At 39.5% G+C, this 25,152-nt stretch overlaps 1 protein-coding gene across 18 annotated transcripts in view; it reads left to right on the top strand.

Annotated features, from left to right (window-relative positions):
- The window catches only part of BCAS1 (brain enriched myelin associated protein 1), a 123,587-nt gene that overhangs the window by 38,063 nt on the left and 60,372 nt on the right, over positions 1–25,152 (top strand). For 14 of the 18 annotated variants that reach the window (XM_035298972.3, XM_035298971.3, XM_078372007.1 and 11 more), the window contains exon 4: positions 5,411–5,991. In XM_035298972.3, coding sequence (XP_035154863.3) covers positions 5,411–5,991 — 581 coding nt within the window. The remainder of the gene's footprint in view (positions 1–5,410; positions 5,992–25,152) is intronic. The other 4 variants (XM_078372008.1, XM_078372005.1, XM_035298965.3 and 1 more) reach the window with 1 other exon arrangement.

The following is a 25,152-nucleotide window of genomic DNA, read 5'->3' as shown; positions in this document are numbered from 1 at the left end:
ATCTCCTTTAGTTCAGCTCTGATTTTGATTATTTCTTGTCTTCTGCTAGCTTTGGGATTTGTTTGCTCTCAGTGCTCTTGTTCCTTTAGTTGTGAGGTTAGGTTGTTAACATGAGATTTTTCTAACTTTTTGATGTGGGCATTTAGTGCTATAAATTTTCCTCTGAACACTGCCTTAGCTGTGTCCCAGAGATGTTGGTACATTTGTTCTCATTAGTTCAAAAAAACTTCTTGATTTCTCCCTTAATTTTATTATTTACCCAAAAGTCATTCAGGAGCAGGTTATTCAATTATCATGTAATTGTATGGTTTCAAGTAGGAGAGTTCTATAGATATCTATCAGGGCCAATTGCTTCAGTGCTGAGTTTAGGTCCTGAATATCTTTGTTAATTTTCTGTCTCAATAATCTTTCTAATATTGTCATGGGGTATTAAAGTCTTCTGCTATTATTGTGTTGGAGTCTAAGTCTGTTTGAAGGTCTCCATAAACTTGCTTTATGAATCTGGGTGTTTCTGTGTTAAGTGCACATAGACTTAGGATAGTTAGATCTTCTTGTTTAATTGAACACTTTACCATTATGTAGTGCCTGTATTTTTCTCTTTAGATCTTTGTTGGTTTAAAGTCTGTTTTGTCAGCAATTAGGATTGCAGCCCCTGTTTTATTCTGTTTTCTCCTTGCTTTGTAGATTTTCCCCCATCCCTCCATTTAGAGCCTATGTGTGTCATTGCATAGGAGATGGGTCTCTTGAAAATAGCATGCCAATGGATCTTGGTTCTTTATCCAGCCTGTCACTTTATATCTTTTAACTGGATCATTTAGCTCATTCACATTTAAGGTTAGTATTAATATGTGTAGATTTGATCCTGTCATCATGATGTTAGATGGTTATTTTGCAGACTTGTTTATGTAGTTACTTTAAAACATCACTGGTCTGTGTACTTCAGTGTGTTTTTCTAGTGTCTGGTAATGGCCTGTCCATGTTTAGTGCTTCCTTTAGGAACTGCTGTAAGGTAGGTCTAATGGTCACAAATGCCCACATTTGCTTGTCTGGAAAGGATCTTATTTCTCCTTTGCTTATGAAACTTAGTTTGACCAGATATGAAATTCTGGGTTGGAATTTCTTTTGTTTAAGAATGTTTGCTATTAGTCCTCAATTCCTTCTAGCTTGAAAGGTTTCCACTGAGAGGTCCACTGTTAGTCTAGGCTTCTCTTTGTAGGTGACCAGGACTTTCTCTCTAGTTGCCTGTAGCATTTTTTCTTTCATTTCAACTTTGAAGATGATGATGTCTCTTGGGTAAGATCTTCTTGTGGAGTATTTTACTGGAGTTCTCTGCATTTCCTGAATTTGAATGTTGGCCCATCTAGTTAGGTTGGGGAAGTTTTCAGGGATGAAATCCTGAAATATGTTGTTCAAGTTGGGTCCATTCTATCTCTTTTCAGACATGCCAATCAGTCATAGATTTGGTCTCTTTACGTAGTTCCATATTTCTTAGAGGTTTTGTTTATTCTTTTTTACTTATTCTTGTCTGCCTAACTTATTTCAGAAAGTCAGTCTTCAAGCTCTGAGATTTTTTTCCTCTTCTTGGACTATTCTGCTATTAACACAGGTGATTGCATTGTGAAATTCTTGTAGTGTGTCTTTCAGCTCTATCAGGTTAGTTACATTCTTCTCTATTCTGGGTATTCTGTCTGTCAGCTCTTGCAGTGTTTTATTGTGATTTTTAGCTTCTTTGCATTAGGATACAACATACTCCTGTAGCTCAACAAACTTCATTCCTATCCATATTCTGAATTCTATCTTTTTGCATTCTTTATAAGAAAACTTTTTATTGAAACCAGAAGATAGGCTTCTCCCAAGATTTTTCACAGGAACTGGAAGCTTAGCTCTGGTCTTAATTCTAGAAGGAACTTTTTAATCTTTCTATAAAAATATAAGGAAAGCATTTAAACAACTCCCATTTTTGCAAGAGCATGAAAACCTTCAACTGCAATGGCTTTTCTTCCTAATCACTCACACAGATTGGTTGTGTGTGTGTGTACTTGTTTTGGGCATATTTTCTTTGTTTTTAATGTTTATATAAGGTCTCAAATGACTGTGATTCCTTGTCCCCCAAGTGGATTTTTTCTTTCATTGTTTTTAGAAGACAAAGTGGTGGTGGATATTTTTCATTTCTACCCAGCTCCTTAGAACTCACTTCCTGAATTTCCTTCTCTTCCTTCTTCTCTCCCATCCTAAATACCTACTAGACAGTCTTAAAGAGCCAGGAGAAAGCTTCTCTATGGAAGGATTGATTGCTATGTATTGACAAGTGAAACAGGGACTGACCAATTTCCTGGAGTTCTCTCTAAGTCACTGAGTATGTTTTTAACTTAAACTGACATAAGTTGGGGAAGAGTGATTCATTGGCTTATGTGATGCTAAAGTTCAGCTTCAGGCACAGCTGGATCTAGATGTTTAAATGATATAATTGGGCATCTGCTCCCTGGGTTTCCAGGCTCCACTTTTATTTGTGCTAATTCTCAAATGTCCCTTTTACTTGTTTGCAACTCTTTTTTAATAGGCATATCAAAAGTTACAGGATTTATTTTTATTAGTCTAGTTTGTGTCATTTGCCCACCTGGGAGCTGAGCATCTCAGCAAAGAAAACAGAAGCGGCAGGTGATGGGCTTGGGTATGCACCCACCTAAATTTGGAGAACAGAGCTTGAGTTTCATGGAAGGTACCACCTAAGAACTCTAAGTTCTTACAAATTGTCAAGCACACTTTACCCATTCTCTGATGTGAAGAGCTGTAATTACTAAATGCAATGAAGTCTAGTCCAGATACTAGAATTTTCTCATTTTCAAAACAATATATTGGAACTTTAAAATAAAAAAGGCTGTCCATGGGAAGTTTTTCAAAGACTTTTTCTCTGGCTGTAACACCTAACTTACCACTAGCTCCTCTGCTTTCCAGCCAGTGGGTACGGATGAGAGGAATTAAATTGAAAGAAATAAGTTGATGCTCTTGGCATTTTGAAAAGCCCTTCCTTGTTTTGAATCTTAGCCTTTCCCTTTTGGTCAACTGCTTCCTCTTCTCCTGGCATGGTCCATTCCCACAATTCATTTATATTCACTCTGACGCTTCAATAGCCTTACTTGCTAACTTTACACCCTGATGTATCCATCTATTACTTAGTTATTCTCCCTCTTTCTTTCTTCGTTAGTATAATATTTGCCATCATTATGAATTCCTAAATCACAGAAAACAGGTTAAGAAGAGCTAGAAGATCAATAAGATCAATGTGCTGCAAGGTGATTTTCTTCAGGTTCAGGTTTATGAGAAACCCCAGCCCTGGGCTTGCCCCAGACCATCTTCCCTGTTCCTCAATGTTTAATCTAGCTCACTCTCCCCCCTTTTTTGTTGTTCTTTAGACATTGTGAGACACTGGAGTTTGGCAAAAACAATTGCTAACGGATGCCTCTGAGTGTGTGTGCGTGTGTGTGTGTCTGTGTCTGTGTGTCTGTCCGTGTGTGTGTCTGTCTGTGTGTGTGCCTGTGTGTGTGTCTGTGTATGTCTGTGTGTGTGCCTGTGTGTGTGTGTCTGTGTGTGTGTGTCTGTGTGTGTCTGTGTGTGTGTGTCTGTGCCTGTGTGTATGTCTGTGTATGTTCGTGTGTGTGTCTGTCTGTGTGTATGTCTGTGTGTGTGCCTGTGTGTGTGTCTGTGTGTGTGCCTGTGTGTGTGTCTGTGTGTGTCTGTGTATGTCTGTGTGTGTGCCTGTGTGTGTGTGTACGTATTTCTCACTACATAGTAATGAGCAATATGAATAGATCAAAGCAATCTCAATTCTTCCGTTTCTTTTTCTGTCTTCTTGCAAACAGATATTAAGAAGTGTCTGACTACAGATGTATCAAGCAAAATGCAATGCTGTCAAAGGCATGGGAGAAACCTGAAAAGTTCTCCCAGTATCTGTCAATTACTAAGCACCTGTTAAGGAAAAGGCATTGTGCCAGGTCCTTTGCATGACTTCTTCTTTAAGCATTACAACAACCCTGCAAGAGAACTACCAATACTCCCATTTTACAAATGAAGAAATTCAAAGATTTTTAGTGATTTACCCGATATCTCACAGCTCATCAGTAGAGAATCTTGATATTTAACTAAGATTCCAACATTCTTGGTGTTCTTTTTTTCCTGAATATTACATTGATTTATAAAAGGGTCCTAGAAAACAAGGTCCCTTTTATAGTTCATTTAGGTCAAGGCAGAGGTCAAAGAGGAAAGGGTGGATGTTGGAAAGAGTGCCCTTCCCTGGAGGGGATGGAGCCTGTATCCACACACCCGGTCTTGACCAGATAACCCCACACTTTTAATACCACACTGGCCTAAGGTCTAATTTGCCTTCTTGTGTGGACATCTGCTCTTCCAGCCTTTAAAAGAGAAACTTCCTGAGTACTGTACTTTAAAAATCTTCCCATATTCTTAATAGTCTATGCTAATACAAGTCGTAAAGTAAGACAGAGAGAGCATAAACTTAGGAGTCAGATTTCTGCCTGAAGTCACTCTGTAGCTTACTTACTAGCTACTGGGCAGCCAGGAGAGGGTGTACTTACCTCTCTGACTGTCAGTTTTCTCACTCATGAGTAATTATAATAACTAATATTGGTGATGTTTATTAAGCACTTAGTATATTCCAGGCACTGTTGTATTTGCTTTAAGAGTATTAACTCATGTAATCTTTATAACAAAATTACAAGGTAGGTTTTATTATCTGTCTCCTTTTACCAGAAAGTTGAGGCACAGAAAGTTAGATAACCAGATTCAAACAGACATTTCAGCTTAGTGCCTCTCAAACATGAGAAATTTTGCCCTCCAGGGGACATTTAGCAATGCCTAGAGATATTTTTGGTTGTCATGACTGGGGAATGCAACTGGCATCTAGTGGGCAGAGGCCAGGGATGCCGCTGAACAGCCTGTGATGCACAGGACGAACTCCCCCGTAACAAAGAACAATCTGGCTTCCAACGTGTAGTGCTGAGGTTGGGAAACCTTGTTCTAGCTCTGGAACCCAAGCTCCTAACCGCTGTACTGCCTCCCGGTGGACATCATGACAAAATGCAGCTCACAGAGTTTTTGCAAAGATAAAAGAAGATGAATTAACATTGACTGTCACTCACTCAGCACCTGGCAGCTAGTGACTTTCCATTAATTAGCTGTCCCTCCTCACCAACCTTGCCTTCTCCTCTCCCAAGAAAAGCAGGGGAAGTCCAGGGAGATCTGGGTAGCTAAAGTCTGCTTTTCGGAACGACTGGGGAACAACTCGGTTCCAGTTTGCAGTATGGCCTTTGTGTATAAAATGTCTGGAGTCCATTATTAGTGCCTGAATTTCCCGGCTCAGCTGAATAACCACCGTTTATGTTTGTGTTTACAGTAGACTTGGGAATAAGTGTCAAGATGGACAATGTGGCCACTTCTTCCCCCGAGACAATGGAGATGAGTGCTGGTGCGGATGCCAACGGAAAGAATCTTGGGAACGAGGCCAAACCCGAGGCACCAGCTGCTAAATCTCGTTTTTTCTTGACGCTCTCTCGGCCTGTACCAGGACGTACCGGAGACCAAGCCACGGATTCATCCCTTGGATCAGTGAGGCTTGATGTCAGCTCCAATAAAGCTCCAGCGAACAAAGACCCGAGTGAGAGCTGGACACTTCCGGTGGCAGCTGGGCCGGGGCAGGACACAGATAAAACCCCAGGAAACGCCCCAGCCCAAGACAAGGTCCTCTGTGCCGCCGGGGACCCCACCGTTCTCCCACCTGAGGCAGGGGGAGCAGGAGGAGAAGCCCCCTCCAAGCCCAAGGACTGCAGCTTTTTTGACAAATTCTTCAAGCTGGACAAGGGACAGGAAAAGGCACCAGGTGACAGCCAACAGGAAGCCAAGAGGGCAGAGCATCAAGAGAAGGTGGACGAGACTCCTGGATTATCAGGGCAGTCCGATGATGTCCCTGCACGGAAGGTAAGTGTGCCAAGGTCGGTCCACTTGGTTCTGAATGCATGCTTGGGGGCACTCACAGAGTAACACCACCGCACACATGCAGTCACCCTGGACCTAGGCAAGGTCGCAGGCTCCTGACCCCTCTAGAACAAACAGCACGTTGTAGTAGAGTGTCACCCTCATGCTTCTCTGGGTAGAAACATCTGTGTGAAGAACACTAACAGCTGTGGCATCTGTTTTATGTAAAGAAAAGAGGAGGTGAGTGACATGCAGATGAATTTGTCCTTCCATTTATCAAAGGCGGAAGCAGACAGGTTGCATTTACCGTCAGTGGAGACTGGAGGGAAAGGCATTAGGGAGTGAAAATGGTTCCTAAAAGCTGCCACCTAGTCTCTGCAGTTTGTTGACATGCAGACTTCTGTTGGAACACATTTCGTTCCTTACTCTCCATAGCCTGAATTGATATTTAACTATCTTTTGCACTAAGGTGCGTGTTTGAATAAAGAGATTTTACAGCCCTGGGCAGACTCTTTCATGTACTAATTCTTTTCCAACAAGCAGGAGTAATACCTTTGTAAAAACTATGGTTTTTTTTGTTTTGATTTTCAAAGAAAGTATCCTGAATCCTTGCTTTTTTTCCTAAGCAAAGAAAGGCAAGCTCTTTTTGACACTAAAAAGAGCATTTCCATTTAACCTTGAGAGAGCTTGTTTGTATTCCAGGCAAGAAAAGAACTCCCTTAAAGAAGAAGGAGGTAAAACTTGATACATTGTAGATTTAGGGCACATTTCCTTGGTTAACAGACTTTTTAAATAACAATATTTTTCAAAACTTGGGAATAAAGTTAAGTGCTGTTAGTAGACTTTAGAGCCAGGGGGAAAAAATTGGATGAGCTCCAAATATATTTGTCTTAATAACAATGTAACTTTATACTTCTGAGATGCTAACCATTACACTTTTTTCATTTATTGAAAACCTACAATGTGCCAGGCTCTATTCTAAGCACTGTACATAAATTGTTTTTCTTAATGAAAATGAGTATCACATTACTCTGTGGTTTTAATGCATCCAGGGTGCTACGAAAAATTACATTGTGAAGATTGGGCACCTGCTGAACCCTCTGCAGAGTTAAAATTGGGAAAAGATAATAGGGCTCATGTGTTTCAGGCTCTTGCTGTCAGCATTCTTGTGGTTTCTATACATTTTGGCTCAAAGAGCTTATTTCCAACATTTCTTTCAGAAGTTTAAAAATGTTCCCTTCAAACACCTGCTTCCCAAAATGTACCAGTTCAAGAAACCAGTTGAATAGCTTTCCATATAACTTAAAGTAAGTCTCCAAACGCATCCAGGCGTCTGCTCTTTACTCAGTGTGACACTGTACCAGGCACAGGTGAGGCACAGGGACCACAGTGGAGGACGAGACACAGTCTCCGCCCTGGTGGAGTTTGCTGTCCAGTGAGAGAAGTGAATAAATAAATAAACCTGCAATTGCAATGCAAGGTGCCAAGTGCTGTGCTGGGGAACAGAGTGGCGGGGGAGGATGCAGACTCCAGGAGAATTGGCCTCCGTGGCGGGGGGAACATTCCATCAAATACAGGAACCAAGACCGGAAAGTTAGTGTCTGGAGGCAGTAAACTGGTTGTCAATATTCCTTCAAAAGGGAGAAACTGTTTACTACTTGTGCCTCAGTGGGGAAACCACTCTCCTTATTATTGGTCATGGGCTTCTAAGGCCATTTTGAGGTGTGATTTTTTTTTTTTATCACTCGTGTGTTTCTGTGGTTTGGGCATCCAAAGCCTATCCATTGGCTGAGTTAGGAGAAGACTGAGTTATTTATGCAAACACAATGAAGGAATATGTTTTACCCATCTTTGGACAGGTGTCCAGTGACTCATTCAATTCCCCATCTTAATTAAGTAAACTAGTTCAGCATAGGAGAGCCAGCCCTCCGATGTATTCAGCCACAAAACCTCAACACACTCAATCTATTTCTAGTCTAAGAAAAGTGAGGGAAAGTTTTGGAGTTGTGATTTATTAACTCAGCTCTTTTTATTGAAAAAGAAATCTTAGGGACAGAACCTCAATTTGAGTGGAATGTGTTCCAAAATGAGATTTGAGTCAGAAATTGGGAGCTTGTTTGGGGAACATGGCAGGTATCTAATATAGCAAAGCCCATGTGTAATATTTTCAAGTTACAATGATCTCTCGGAAGACCCGAAAATTGTAATCTGTCTTATTCTGAATAAGTGAATTCACTCCCTCAGATTCACCAATGAAGTCTGCATCTGATTTTGTTCATTACAAACTTCCATTTTTTTCAGTGATATTGAAATTTGAAATACTGAGTACCCACATTGTACTATGTGCATATGAAACACAGAAAATTATAAAATAGCCATTTCTCCCTCAGCCTGTGAACTGATGGATATTCAGATGCATATGCCTGCAAAGATTTTTAACAATAGCAGCAGCGAAACAGCCTTCAGATTGTCAAGGTTTCTTATCTGATTCCCGGCTGCATAGTTCTGTATTTAGGGGGGAAAAAAACAATTGTTCTGTAAGTGTAATGAGACAATCCAACCCTCAGAAAGTAACATGAATAAAACTTCTCAATCAGTGGCTTTCTTGGTGGGAGTACCACATTGTGCATGGATGGACGTCAATGTATTGATTCAGAATTCTTAGGGTAAATTATGTCTTGGGCTCAGCCGTTTCCACTGCCCCCTCCAGCAGCCCTTCCCCCCACTTTTATGGCTTGCTCCCCGCTGGATTGGAATTCCAACCACAAACCCACAGAGCTGTGAATTGGGAGAAAGATGCCACCATTTCATTCTGGGGGAAACACACAAATCTCCTGTGTTTTCAGAACGACAATCTTATTTTTGTGCCTTATAAAACTACATTCAGGGCATAGCATAATTAAAACAAGGCAAGAATTCATGAACAAATGAAGCATTTACTACATAGGCCAAAGAAAAGATAAATTATATGCCTGAAAGGTTTCACTGAGCTGTGATTCACACAAACCAATGTGTTGGCAGGGATGAGATTTTTTTCTCTCTCTCCCCGCAACAACTGAACCAGAGCTGTAAGATATGCATTTAAAAGATTCATCACACACACAAAAAATAATCACATAATGCAAACCTGACCTTTACTGGTTGAAAAAAAAAAAGCCACTAAATTTCTGTTATCAGCACAGTACTTCCAGAGATGTATTTGTGTTGAGTGGGGGTGTGGGGTGCATAAAGTGTTGCCATGCAGAGTTTCGTAAGATTGGAGAATTTTTTTTTCCTTTTAAAAATGTAATTAAATCTTGCAGTGGTTACTTTAGCACCAACTTTGTGCAAGGCTAAAAACTAAATCAGTGCATTTCTAGTCTTTCAACAATGTAATCTAGTAAGAGACATAATTTTTTAAGACATTGCGATAAGTGTATCCATCCTCAGATTGGCTCAGGCTACTAATAATAACAATATTCCGTGTTTTCATGTCTCCTCTTTTCTCTCTTGATCACACTCCATTCAGGCTCTTGCCTCAGTCACTCTGATGTTGCAGCTTCCCTGCCCCCACCCTGGCTGCCAAATCCTCTAGGTTCTGTCTTTGTCCTAGTAGATCTGACCTGCAGGTTAAATCTGACACAGTAAATGAGTAGGTCACACCTTACTGCGTGAAAGAGCATCCTCCCACCTCCCGACCACTCTCCTTCACCTCCTTTGCTGGATCTTATGAATGTTGGACTTCCCAGGGTTCACTTCTTGGATATCTCTAACCACGTTTATTTCCTTGAAGAGCTCCCTCAGTCCCGAGGGTTTAAATATTGCTACGCGTTGACAAGTTCCACATTTACATCTCTAGCCTGGATCCATCCCTAAGTTCAGATGTGAATCTCAGCCGCCTCCTCTTCCACATGTCTCCTTGAATGTCCACATCACCACCTGACTGCTCACTGAGTATCTCAACTCTAATATGTCCAAAGTGGAACTCTTCATTCATCACCTAACAACAGCCCCGAAATGTCCACCGATTTCATTCACAGGGTTTTCCATCTAGGTGAATGACGATTTAATCCTGCCTCTACCGTTTAGTAGTAGAAAATAATTAAAGAACCAAGGTCTTCAGAGTCTTTTCCTACATGGTATTTAGGAGGGAATTAAACATAAGCATCGTAGTCAGGTAGCCTAGGTTTCCTGTCTACCTCTGTCACCTACTGGATGTGTAACCTTGGGCAAGCTACTTCGCCTCCTGAGCCTTGGTTTCCTCATCTGTAAAATAGGAATAATAATAGTATCTAGCACATTTTCACATTGTTCACACGTTTAGAAATTAAATGAGATAGGCCATATAAAGTACTTAGCATAAATTGCATTTTGAAGAAAAAAAGAGAGAGAGAGAAATTAGCTATTACTAGTATTACAGGTTTTCTCCATCTACTACTTCACATTTTATTTTTATTTTTTGCCTTTCCCATCCATAATCTTCAATCAAAACTCACAGATATAGCACAGCTGATTCTCATTTGAGAGCTATATAACCCAAAGGCACAAGTCCTAACTTGGGTGATAAGGGTACAAAAGTTGTAAAATTATTTTTGAACAATAGAAATTTTAGTGTCTATGCCCATAAGCCTCAGTTTCTTTGCCTGACATTTAAGGGTCTCCATAATCTTTCCTCTGCCTATTTTCCAACTGCATTTCCACCCTTCCCTTAAATTTATCCAGTCAATATGGCCAAACCTGACCTGTGCAGATGTCATCTGAGTCCTGATGTTTTCTCCACCTTTGTCCCTTTCTCTCTCTCTTTATCAAAAATTGACTTGACCTTCAGTGCCAGGTTCTCCATGAAGGTAACCAGATATCTCCACTCTTGGAGGATTTCGGACAGCATGGATCTCTCTTGCATTTTAAGTCAAATTATGTGATTAAATCATTTTGAAGAGATCAGCTCATTAAGCCATCAAACCTTACCAAGAAATTCCTGTACTTTCACAGTTTTGCAGACGAAGAAGTCAACAGTTCAGAGAAACCAAATCACTCCTGACACACAGCTAAAAAGTGGCAAAGCCAAAATTGTCCATCTCCAAAGCCCATAGTCTTAAGTCAGCGTTTCTATTTTTGCCAATTATTCGAAACTTGTTCAATAAAATTGCAACTTGAAGCAATGAAATTCAAAGATATTAGCATATGCAAAGTTGTAAATGCCAAGTTAATCCCAAGTGAAAAATAAAAAGAATTACCCAATTTCAACATTAGAAGGCCAAGTGAATTATTCACTGTTTTTTATTTTGTGTTATTTTTGCTGTATGGCCGCAAGGCCATGCCTTTTCAACTGGTAAAGAGAACTGGCCACCCAAAATCTTGGTCAGTGCAAAGGGAAAATCCATCTTACATTATGCAAGTTTTGGAGTAAACAATGTCCTCAGCTATACCACTGGGATTTTGATGCATTTAGCAGTAAGAAATGCTTAAAACGAGATGTTTGCCATAGCAGAGGTGATGTGGAAGTGTTAGGAGCCTGGGTGGGCTGGGTATGAGTCCAGACTCTACCACTTAATAGCTGTAGGGTTGAGTTAAATGATGATAATGCCTCATTTTAAAATAATTCATTATTTCTAGGCTCTTTAGTAAGCATTTTGCATATATTATCTGTTTTTGTACTTAACCCAACAAGGTAGGTATTTCTATTGCCATTTCACAGAGGAAAGAACTTGGACTCAGAGAACTTAAGTTACCTGCACAAGGTCACAAAGCCAATTAGTAGCAGATGTGGAATCAAGATCCATCTGTCACCTAAGCCTGTTATACCCAATCATTTCAAAACCTGTGTTTTCATCCGGAAAAAGAAGCTACTACCTGCCCCAGAAATTTTTAAAGATAGAAGATAATAGAGGCTATCAGTAGTAGTAATGCTAAATAAAATGGTGTATTTTCTAAAGTGTTTGAAACTTAGAAATGAATAATTATGAAATGGATCAAATGGCTTTTCAGAGTGATGGAGTTTAAATAGTGTATCACTTAGGGGTTGACAATATATTATTTTTACTTTGGCTGCAAGAAACACAAGCACATAATACACTCAATTAATAGTGGTTCACTTAACAAGGAGAATGTACTATTTCTTACATATAATAAGAGCCTTAGAGGTAGGCGAGTTCAGGTTGGTTCAACATCTTCGCAGCCCCCACTAGCCCTCCTCACTCTTTCTCTGCTGGTGTCCTCCATTATTGCTTAGTCTGTAGACTTAGTCCCTTGTGGTTTTAACATGATACCAAGTACACATCAATACCTCTCTTTATTGTGCTTCACGGATGCTGCATTTTTACAAATTGTAGGTTTGTGACAATCCTGCATCAAGCAAGTCTATCAGCATGATTTTTGCAATGGCCTGTGTTCACTTTATGTCTTTGTGTCAGCATTTTTTAGAGATAAAGTTTTTGTTTTTATTTTTAAGTTCTGGGGTACATGTGCAGGAGATACAGGAGCCTGAGTGACCTGCATGTGTTCCCCATAACTTAAAACAAATGTGTGTCATGGTGATTTGCTGCAACTGTCAACCCAAAACCTAGGTATTAAGCCAAGCATGCATTAGCTGCTTTTGCTGATGTTCTCCTGCCTCCAGCCCACCCCCTGACGGGCCCCACTGTGTGTTGTTCCCCTCCCTGTGTCCATGTGTTCTCATTGTCCAGCTCCCACTTATAAGTGAGAACAGGTAGTGTTTGGTTTTCTGTTCCTGAGTTAGTTTGCTGAAGATGAATGGCTTTTAGCTCCTTTCATATCCCTGCAAAGGACGTGATCTTGTTCCTTTTTATGGACGCATAGTATTCCATTGCAGCACTGTTCACAATGGCAAAGACATGGATTCAACCCAAATGCCCATCAACAGTAGACTTGATAAAGAAAATGTGGTACATATATACACCATGAGATAAAGTATTTTTAAATTAAAGTATGTGCCTTGTTTTTTAGATAAAGTAACATTGCACACTTAAGAGACTGTAAGATAGTGGAGAACTTTTCTGTGCACTGGGAAACCAAAAACTGTGTGACTCTACTGGAATATTCACTCTATTGCAGTGACCTGGAATTGAACCTGTAATATTTCCAATGTATGTACCATAATGTCCTATCAAATAAAAAATGACTTTCCTAAGATTTATCCTTAGATCCCTTTGGTGAAATTGACTCACATGTCTGTGTTGAGGTACAGTAGAGACTCAAAAAGCAAATTGCTGGCATTTTCAGTAGAAAGAAGCGTCTTCCAGCAAAGATTACATGCCACAGATAGAAACCAGATTTATCTTCTCTCCCTAACATTGTCTCAAAATCATTAAGTGAATGGAGCAAGTAGAGGCTGCTACAGTATCCACCTATGGTGATTCATCTGAGTGTATTCATTCCATTAGTTTTCTCATTTAACTATGACCCCATAGTAAGAACTAGATTTTACAACTTGATCTGATATATATGGGCATACATGAAACAAAGAATTCATGAAGTAGACTATTCTTGCAGCATGTAACACTTGCAGGGATGGTGTATTCTTTTCTATTCTGTTTGATTTGTTTACTGCTGGTTTTGACCCACGAAATTATTTTTAAATCTACTGATGATCACAATCTGAAATTTGGAAAACTCTGTTCTACTGTCATGACCACTTTGACACATCGAGACAGTTATCTTAAGGGATGTGACCATTTTTAAGCAATTGAGTATTTCCAAAGCCTGGCATGATGGCTGGCACATGTTGGCATCCAATGTTTGTTAAATGAGCCTAACAAGCATAAGGGTAGTACACATCATGTTTCAACCTTTCAAAGAATGTTAGGATGTATTACTGCAATGTCATTATCTGCTCTGCCTAACACAACTTGAAATACAAAGTCATTTTAAACTATATATGGTGTATACGATGCCACTTAAACTTTAGAATTACAGAACAATCTACATTGGTACTATTTACTTGGTATTTTAAATTTGGTCTTTAACATGTCATGGCATTAATCAGTTGAAATATCTAGTAAATTGTTTTTTTGCCATTAATTTGTAAAATAAATTTTGAGTTATCATTCCCTCTGGTATTGTCCCTTCCAATTTGCTCCCTGAAAAGTTGTAACAGCTCCAACTTACCAAGTTTATTGAGTCTTGGAGAGGTCAAGTAACTTATGCAGTCACAGAGCTAGAAAGTGGCAGAGTGGAAATGTGTCACCAATGTCCACACATGTAACCACTGTGCCTGTAGGTTCAAAGAGAGGAAACACTTTAAGACTTTTGAAACATCTAACATCTTTCAAAATTTCTAAAGCTAATTATATTAGTCGGGGTTCTCCAGAAGGACAGGACTAATAGAATAGACATATATATGAAAGGGAGTTTATTAAGGAGAACTGACTCACACAATCACAAGGTGAGGTTCCACTGTAGGCCGTCTGCAAGATGAGGAGGTAGGAAGCCAGGAGTGGCTAAGTCCAAGTCCAAAAGCCTCAAAAGTAGGAAAGCCGACAGGGCAGCCTTCAGTCTGTGACTGAAGGCTCGAGAGCTCTTGGCAAACCACTGGTGTAAGTCCAAGAGTCCAACGGCCTGGAGTCTAACGTCCAAGGCAGGAAGCATCCAGCACAGGAGAAAGATGAAAGCCAGAACACTCAGTAAGCCAGCTTAACCCACCTTCTTCTACCTGCTTTGTTCTAGCCACGCTGGCAGCCAATTGGAAGGTGCCCACTGGTGGGTCTTCTTCTCCCACAGTCTACTGACTCAAATGTTAATCTTCTCTAGCAATAAGCTCACAGACACACCCAGAAACAGCACTTTACCAGCCATCTAGGCATCCTTCAATCCAATCAAGTTGGCATCTCATGTGAACCAGCACGCTAGTACTTCCCAAGTTGGTCTGCGGAACATTGGTCCAATAAGATGGGCCTATAAATAGGGTTCCACTGTCGAATAATTTCAGAAAATCTATTTGCTTCATAGTCTCTACTGAAGATTCACAATGGACATCAGCCTATTAAAGGCTCTGAGAAGTCCTGCACCAATAATGCCTGTTTCACTTTGTTTAACCAAGTGTTTCTCAAACTTAATTATCTATGTAGCTGTTGGACCGCTAATAAGTTGGCTCAATTTTCCAAGGAATGGTTCTTCTAGAGAATGTTGAGTTAGGCATTTAGACCAGAATTTGCAGAATGTTGGCTGTGGGTTTGAAGAAGTAAGATAAAATAAAAAACATAAACCAGAAGTTGAAAACGAGCAGCCTGTAGAATGCATCCAGCCACATATATGTCTTACTTGGCCCACACAGTATTTTAAATAATATTTTAATTAATGAGTTACATTTTTGAATTGACAAAGTGGATGATATTTTAAAGCAATGATATGTCATAACAATTCTATTTCAGCCTTCCCTACGATGGGTAGTTTTACCCTAGATTTGCAGACCAGATGTGAGTTGTTACTGTCCCTTAAGATGGGGCACCCACCCTCCAGTTCACCAAATGATTTTCAGCAGTGCAGCCGTGTAGGTGTCATCATCATAACACTTGCATTGTTATTTTTTGGGGTAGAGCTGAGAATCAAGTCAATACATCTCTTGTGGACCACTCTACTTCCTTCATCCTTCATAGCAACTTAGCATAATTTGAAGCTATTTAGATGACCATCTGTCATTCCAGCCCGAGAGCCCATTGGGCAGCCAGCAGTAAGCAATATATAAAAGGGGTGGATACTTTCATATATTTGTGCAACAAATATGAGTATTGTGTGTGTGTGTGTGTGTGTGTGTGTGTGCCTGGAATGATTATAGGTTCCACAGCAGATAGAACAGTGTACTTAATGGGAGCTTTCCTTCTAGTGGAGAGACCAACAATTTAAAAAAGAAAGAAAATTAACAAGCAAACAGTTCCAGAGTTTAGAAAGAGGTCTGAGTGAAATAGATGGAGTTTTGAGACAGAAAGTGGAGAAGATCGTGAAAATTACAATTGGGTGAGGAACAGAAACAGGGAGGTGTTTAAACAGTCAGTGAATAGGATGTGACTTTTTCTTTCCTTCTTTGCACAACAGAATTGCCAAACAATTCTTAGAAAGCCTGCAGCCTAATTCTGGCAGCATTCAAAACTGTTTTCTCGCTTTGGGGAAGTGTTTGTTAAACAGATGACAAATGTGTTCTAGGCTGTGGATTATTAGCTTTTTGTATTTAGAAGTAGGTTTGTTTTTTTTTTAACATTGGGTATTTTTCCTTTAGTAAATGTCAAATGCTGTTACCAGCCTGGAAGGTTGTGCTTGTTGGGAACTAATCATGGAACAGAAGAATCTTCCACAAATCCCTTTTGCCCAATGTGGCTTACCCTGGGAATCACTCTTCACTCACTCTGCCTTCATCAATATTTTTCCATTTTAAATCACACATATTGGCCAGGTGTGGTCGCTCCCACCTGTCATCCCAGCACTTTGGGAGGCTGAGGCAGGAGGATTGCTTGAGACCAGGAGTTCAAGACCAGCCTGGCCAACATGGCAAAACTCCATCTCTACTAAAAATACAAAAATTAACCAGGCATGATGATGCACACCTATAATCTCAGCTACTCAGGAAGCTGAGGCATGAGAATTGCTTGACCCCAAAAGATGGAAGTTACAGTGAGCCGAGATCACACACATCACTGCACTCCAGCCTGGGCCGCAGAGCGAGACTCCATCTCAAAAAAAAAAAAGAAAGAAAGAAAGAAAATCACACATAAGTGGACTCTGCTTAAGAGTGTACCAACTTATATATCCTTAGGAATATCCCCAAAGCAAAGCCTGCTGCCAAAAAAGAAACAAGAGAATAATATTTTATTGCTCAATTCTCTACCCACATTTTACTTGCCATTGAAACTCAAGTTGACAAATTCACTTACCCCTCAAGCAAAGGAGTTGCTGAGGGAGAAAATAGAAAACGTTGATATGGGAAGCAAGTGTGCATTGCTCTCTTAGATAGACTTGCTTCCACCCTCCACCTGTCACAACAACAGACAACTGGTTTATTTAATCTTACAAGTGTAACATCTCCACATCAGTCAGTAACTATGGATTAAATGATGATCTACCACGTCAAGGCCCTGAGTTAGACTTCTGCTGCCCCCATGCGAGATGAGCCTTAAATATCCTGAAGTTATGTCCACAGGGTAGTAAAACAGGTACCATTCAACATTTTTCAGACAGATTTTCTTTTTCTTTTTCTTTTTTTTTTTTTTTTTTTTTTTGTATTTTTAGTCGATACGGGGTTTCACTATGTTGACCAGGCTGGTCTCAAACTCCTGACGTTGTGATCCGCCTGTCTCGGCCTCCCAAAGTGCTGCGATTACAGGCATGAGCCATGGTACCCAGGCTTCAGACAGATTTTCTTGTGTTCACCTGTACTTTCAGTACTGACTCTTGGTAAAGATTCAGAGTAAAATCAGTGCCGCACAATAAGGAAATCTAGATGGAGGAGAGGCATCACAAATCATTCCAGACAAGGCTTTTTTAGCCTTGCCTTATATTTTCACTTTAACAATGTAGATCTTGCTTAAAGGAGTCTGAAGTCCAGCTGACAATATGCAGTTGAAAGAAAGTGCCAGAATTTCCATATGGGCCTTATTATAGACAATCAAATTATGATAAGGCGACGTTATTTTTCAACATGACAAACTGTAGTCACTTTAGCAGTGTTCCTGTTTGCTCTTTGAAGCCAACAAAAAAGAAAATATATAGAAATTTCTTCCACAGAGATGAAAAACAAGCTAACACCATGGACACCTGTTTGCTTAAAAGTTTCCAGGTATTTCCTGGAGAATGTTTCTGTTTCTGTCTAATGTTGTTTGCTGAGAATGCTTTGGAGGCCTGATGAGAATAGCAGTGGCACCCACAAATAACATGTTTAAAGCATGGGCCACATACTGGTGGCCTGAAGGCTGGGTTCTCATTCCAACTGTGTTTAGTTTGGCCCTTTTGATGGTTTTTAATTTTTTAAGTTAGTCATGTATATTTTGTTTTAGTGTTAATTTTAAAGGTAATATATTCACTTTGTTCAAAATAAAAAAATTACAAAATGCCACCCAATAGATAATTACTGTTCGTATTTTTTAATGTGTCTTTCTAGGGCTTCTTTGAGCATATATAAGAAATAAAACATAAATTCTTATTCTTTTTTACACAAATGGTAACATAATTGCACTCTGTTCTATTCCTCGCTTGTTTTCAGTTAACAATCCTTTCTGGGCCAGGTGTGGTGGCTCAAGCCTGTAATCCCAGCACTTTGGGAGGCTGAGGCGGGTGGATCACGAGGTCAAGAGGTCGAGACCATCCTGGTCAACATGGTGAAACCCCGTCTCTACTAAAAATACAAAAAATTAGCTAGGCATGGTGGCGCGTGCCTGTAATCCCAGCTACTCAAGAGGCTGAGGTGGGAGAATTGCTTGAACCCAGGAGGCGGAGGTTTCGGTGAGCCGAGATTGCGCCATTGCACTCCAGCCTGGGTAACAAGAGCGAAACTCTGTCTCAAAAAAAGAAAAAAAAAATCCTTTCTGTATCTGTAGGGAGCTTCCTCATTTGTGACACCTGCAGAGGATTCTGTTGAATGGTTGTACCATGAGTTATTTAGCCAGGACCCCACTAATGCCCTTTGGCTTCCAGACTTTCACTATTAACCTCACTGCAATGAATAACCTTGTGTATTTGCTATTTCACATGTGTGAGTTCAGGTTTACCCTCTACATCAACTCTTATGGATTGAAATACTGGGTAAAAGAACATATTCTTTTTTTTTTTTTTAACAATTTTGGTACATAGTGCCAAATTGCCCTCATCAGGATTGAATTAATTTATACTTCTAACATCAATGCATGACTGCCTTCTTCACACAAGCCAGGCCAATGAATGTTTTTGTAAACATTTTTTTACTTTTCAATCTTTCTTTTCGTGACTTCTGGATTTCTAGTCGTACACACAAAAGCCTTCTCGATCCGAAATGAAAAGACGTTTTCCATGTTTCCTTGTAGTATTTTTAATCTGTTTGGATTTTATCCTCATAGAGGATTGGGTTGTGACACCAAGTTAATTTTTTTTCCAGATGGCTGCTCTGTTTTTCCTACATCTTTTATTTAAAAGTTCTTCACTTCCATAGATTTTAGGTATCATCTTTATTATGTACTAAATTCCCATGTATCTTTGGAATTCTACCACTTTACCATCAGTCATAAGACATGTATGTATGCCTAATGCTAACACATGTGTGGTTGACGATATATATGTTGCATGGCTGATGGTAACAAAGTTAGAAAAATATGTAGCAGAGAAGAGGAATAAAGTGGCAGGAACTTAAAATGGGAAAGCCCTTGGTGAGAAGGTAATATTTGAGTAAACATCTAAGGAAAGGAGATAGAATCAACATAGCATGGCATTTAAAAGCCTTTGGCCTCTGAAATCACTTGGGCCTGGGGTCAAATCCCAACTCTGCTTTATGACTGTAGGTAAGTTATTTATTCTTTCCATGCATTAATTTACTCATCAGTATAATTGGAACTACAAACAGTGCATACTTCATGAGATCATTGTAAGAATTAAACAGGATCTTTTTAGCAAGCTCGGTACTGGGACCGACACATAAAGGCTGATATTTTTGTTATTTTCATGGACACTTTTTTTTCTCATTACACACTCCTTAAATAATTCATGGCTGCCAAATATTCCATCACATTGTTCTAGATTAATTTTACATGTTAAAACCACATGCTGGTTTATTTAGCTACAATTGAAAAAGTCAGACTTTTTAAGTGGTTCTTCATTGTTACTCTTTCAGAACTATCCTATACATTTTTTTTTAACTTTTTAACCTTGAAATTATGTAAATTCACATGCAGTTGCAAGAAATAGTACAGCTATCCCTTTATCCAGTGTCATTCAATGGTAATGTCTTCAGACCTATAGTGCAATGTCACAACTAGGACGTTGGCAAAAATACAATCAAATAGAGAACATTTTCATCCCCACAGGGATACAGCATACTGCTTGTTACAGGTGCATCCATGTCCCTCTCACCCTCATCCCTTTCTTAACTCCTGGCAACCATTAGTCTGTTCGCCATTCCTATAGCTTTATTATTTCAAGAATGCTATCTAAATAGTATCATACAGTGGGTACCGTGTTTTAGATAGGCTTTTTCCCCCTCCCGCATAAATCTCTGGAGATTAATCCAAATCATTGAGTGTATCAGTAGATATTGGTCCTTTTCTTCCTTTTTGACTGCCAAGTAGTATCCTATGCTGTGTATATACCAGTTTGACGTTTGGTTGTTCCAATTTCGAGGCTATTGTAAATAACATTGCTATAAACATTAATGTATAAGTTTTTCTGTGAATATAATTCTTCCTTTCTCTAGGAGAAATGACCAGGAGTGCAATAACTATAGTTGCATGTTTAATTTATTAATTTTTTTTTGAGATTGGATCTTGCTCTGTTGCCCAGGCAAGTGCCATGGTGCCATCTTGGCTCAACCACTCAGGCTCAAGTGATCCTCCCATCTCAGCCCCCAGAATAGCTGGGACTGCAGGCACCTGCACCATGCCCTGCCTGCATGTTTAATTACTTAGGAAACTGTCAAACTGTTTTCTATTCTGCCTGAATCACTTTACATTTCTACCAGCAATGTGTGAGTGATTGAGTTTCTTGCATCCTTCCCAGCATTTAGTAGTCACTATTTTTTACTTTACCCACTTCGGTGGGTGCATAGTGATATCTCATTATGGTTTTAATTTGCATTTTTCTAATGGTTAATGAGATTGAACATCTTTCATGTGCTTATTTGCCATCTGTATATCCTCTGCAATGAAATGCCCCCTCATGTCTTTTGCCCATTTTCTAATTGGATTGTTTTGTTTTAATGTTGACTTTTAAAAGGTTTTTTCTTCTCTTAAATGTCTTGTAAATACTAGTCTCCTGTCAGACATGTGGTTTGCAAATATTTTCTCCCACTCTCTAGTTTCCCTTTTCATCTTTTTAACAGGATCTTTTACCAGAAAACATTTTTTAATTTTGATGAATTCCAGTTTATCTTATTTTCCTTATACAGATTTTGCTTTTGGTCTTTGGCCTTTTATGGATTTTTAACCATAAGTCTCAGAAGTTTTCTCTTATTTTTTTCCTAAAAGTTTTATATTTGACATTTTATGTTTAAGTCCATGATCTAGTTTAAGATAATTTTTATATAAGATGTGAGACTTAGATTGAGGTTCTTTGTTTTCCTCTATAGATGTCAAATTACTCTAGCACAATTTGTTGAAAGACTATCTTTATTCTACTGAATTGCTTTTACACCTTTGTCAGAAGTCATTCAGGCATATGTGCAGGGGTCTCCTATGGAATCTCTATTCTCTTTGTTCTATATGTCCATGTCTCCACTAATACCATACAACTTTACTTACTGTAGCTATATAACAAGGCTTGTAATCAAATAGACTGATTCATCCATTTATTTTTCTTATAAAAAATTTTGTTATTCTAATTCCTTTGTCTTTCCATATACGTTTTAGAATAATCTCATCTATCTCTGCAAATGTTTTGCTACAGGTGTTAAAATTTTTGATAGGAATTGCATTAAACCTGTATATAAATTTGGAGCAGATTGACATCTTTACTATGTGAGTCTTCCAATCCATGAATATTGTATGTCTCTCCATTTATTTAGGTCTCCCATGGTTTCTTTCATTAGCATTATATAGCTTTCAGCATACAAGTTTTGCATGTGTTTTGTTAGATGTACACCTTAGTATTTCATTTTTGTATGATTATTATGGTATTATAGTTTTAATTTCAGTACCCATGGGTTCGTTCCTAGTATATAGAAATCTAGGTCATTTTTGCATGTTTATCTTGCATTCTTCAGCCTTGCTGAACACAATTATTAATTGTGAGATTTATTCTGTTGATTCCTTGTGATTTTCTAAGTAGACAAGTATGCCATCTTATGATGGGGACAGTTTTATTTCTTCCTTTTCAATGTGTATTCCCTATGTTTATTTTATTGCTTTAATATACTGCCTAAACGTCTACTACTACGTAGAATACAAATAGTGAGAGTTGACATCCTTGCCTTGCTCCTAATCTTAGGAGAAAAGCATTCAGTCTCTCAGAATTAAGGATAATGTTAGTTCTCAATTTTTGTTTTGTAGATGGTCTTTATCAAGTTGAGGAAGCACCCTCTGTTACTGTCTTCCTTAGAGTTTTTATCATGAATGGAGGATTGGATTTTGTTGAACACTTTTTCTGCATCCACTGCTGTGATCATATGACTTTTCTTCTTTAGTCTGTCACTATTGTGGATGACGTTGATTGATTATCAAATATTAATCAAGCTTGCAAACATATAGTAAATCCCATTTGGTTATGATATATACTTCTTTTCACATATTGCTGAAATCTACCTGCTAATATTTTCTTAAGGATGTTTGCATCTATACTTATGAGGCATGTTGATCTGTAGGGTATTTTTCCTTTTTTTGATGCCATATTTACCTGTTTTTGGTAACTACCTTTATAAAACAAATTAGTAAGCATTCCTTCTTCTGTTTTCTAGAAGAGTTCTGGTAGAATTGGTGTTATTCTTCTTTAAACATTTCATAGAAGTCTCCAGTGAAATCTGGGCCTAGAGACTTCTTTCCTGAAAGTTTTTAAATTATGAATTCAATGTTCTTAATAGTTGTGTATGTTTAAATCATCTTTGTTATGTTGAGTCAGTTATAATAGTTTGTGTTTTTTGAGCAAATGTTGGTTCCATTTTGCCTGTTACCAAATTTATGTGGGTAGCATTGGTGATAACATTCTCCTTTTTAATACCTGATATTGGTAATTTGTATCCTGACTCTCTTGGTCTCTCTTTTTTTGGTGTTGTCTGCTGTCTCTATTAACAGGGTTGGTTTTTTGTTTTGTTTTGTTTTGTTTTTTTTTTGAGATGGAGTTTTGCTCTTGTAACCCAGGCTGGAGTGCAATGGCATGATCTTGGCTCACCACAACCTCCACCTCCTGGGTTCAGGCAATTCTCCTCCCTCAGCCTCCTGAATAGCTGGGATTACAGACACGCACCACCAAGCCCAGCTAATTTTTTGTATTTTTAGTAGAGACGGGGTTTCACTATGTTGACCAGGATGGTCTCGACCTCTTGACCTCGTGATCCACCCACCTCGGCCTCCCAAAGTGCTGGGATTACAGGCTTGAGCACTAACAGGGATTTTGCTGCTGCTTCTCTCTGCCTTTCTCATTATGCTGTTGATTTTGCTCACTGGGCTTTTTGTTTTCATGATTATACCTTTCAATTCTAAAATTTCCATTTTAGTTCTTTTTTATATCTTCTGTCTCTTTGCTGGGGTTTTCTATTTTTCCATTTGTTTCAAAAATGTTTGCAACTATTAGATGAAGCATTTTGTTGTGGCTACTTTGAAATCTTTGTCAGAGGCCAGATACAGTGGCTCACACCTGTAATCCCAGCACTTTGGGAGGCCAAGGTGGGTAAATTACTTGAGGTCAGGAGTTTGAGATCAGTCTGGCCAACATGGTAAAACCCCCATCTCTACTAAAAAATACAAAAATTTGCTGGTCCTGGTGGTGCATACCTGTAATACTAGTTACTCAGATGGCTGAGGCAGTAGAATCGCTTAAACCCGGGAGGCAGAGGCTGCGGATAATTCTAGCATCTCTGTCATCTTATTTCCATGTTGACATCTATTGATTGCCTTGTTTTTATTAAGTTTGAGGCCTTCTTAGTTCTTGGTATGACAAATTATCTTTAACTGACATCTGACCATTATTATATTGTAAGACTGGATCTTGTTTAAACTTTCTGTTTTTGCTGGCTTTCCCTGACACCATTCCAGCAGTACCAGGGCTGCTGCCTCATTACTGTCAGGTGGAGGCAAACGTTCAGGTTCCTCGCCGGCCTCCATTGTTGGGGGACAGGGGGGTGCACTTCTTATTACTGCTGGGTGGAGGCAGGAGTTCTTTCTGCTCACATGATCTCCACTGCTACAACAGGGGATTTCTCATTACCGCTGGAGACGCTAACTCCTCTAGATCTCCTCTTACACCACCCCAGTGGGAAGACAGAGGAGCACCTCATTACTGCTGGGTGGGGTTGGAAGTCCAGGCTCCCCATGTGGTCCCCACAGACACCACGGTGAGGAGGGCTTATTACCAACTGATGAGGATGAGAATCTCAGCTCCCTACTTAGTCTTACAGATACCATCTTCGCAGTGATATTGGGAATCTTATTATGGCCTTATGAAGTTGGAAGTCTAGCTCCCCACTTGGCTTTCTCTGGCATGGGTGATGGTGAGACCACAGAATGTTGTGTGGTATTTGGCTGGAGTAGTATGATCATTGACTAAAAGTTTTCTATCTTGCTAAATTTCCTTTTTTTAATCCTTTAATTAGAAAGAATAGCCTTCCAGGAAGGATTTGTTTGTGTGTCAGAGCCTATAAATGCTTCCAGGTTGCTAACTTCTTCAGCTCCAACTCTGGGGTACATGAGGCCAAAAGAAAACCCAGGGAATTTACCATCGTGTTGTTCCTCGGGTCCTCGGCTGGTCTGCCTTCTCTTCTCCACCTTTCAGAGTCCTTTTATGTGTCTTTTCCATATAACGACCAGGATTCTTCATGTCCTTGGTGAGTGGAACAGGAAAAAGTGTGTGTGCTCCATCTTCCCAGAAGCAGCAGTCTTAAGTTCTTTTTTAACGTCAATCTAAGAAGAAGAAAAAATTTCAAAGTAAGGGTTTAAGTTCGGGCTGAGAATTTCACTGGGAAAGGCCATAAAACTCTCACTCAGGAAGAGCCACAGGCAAACCTTCTCCTTGCCCTGAGCCGGCAGATCTTGCTCCTCCGCAGCTGCTGTCCAAGGCAGGAGACATCACTGAAGTTGGGAAATCAGGGAAGCAGAGGGGCTGGAGAAGGTGTCATGGGGCCATGCAGAGAGGCAGGGGGCTCCTGTGTTCCTGGAGTTCTGGACCATGTCCCTTCCATTAGGGTTCTTTCCCCGGCTTGCACAGAAGTACTCCCAGCATTCTTCCTCATTCAGAGGGTGTCCATCATGGCAGATCCTCATGGCCACCTAGATCCATGGGGTCCGCTTGATATTTTAGCAGTTCCTATTCCCTTCAGCTTATATTACTGTTTTCCATTTTGTTTTGAGAAAG

The sequence above is a fragment of the Callithrix jacchus genome, chromosome 5 (assembly GCF_049354715.1).
Source record: "Callithrix jacchus isolate 240 chromosome 5, calJac240_pri, whole genome shotgun sequence".
Classification (NCBI taxonomy): Eukaryota; Metazoa; Chordata; class Mammalia; order Primates; family Cebidae; genus Callithrix; species Callithrix jacchus.
This window is presented reverse-complemented; position numbering and strand designations above follow the sequence as displayed.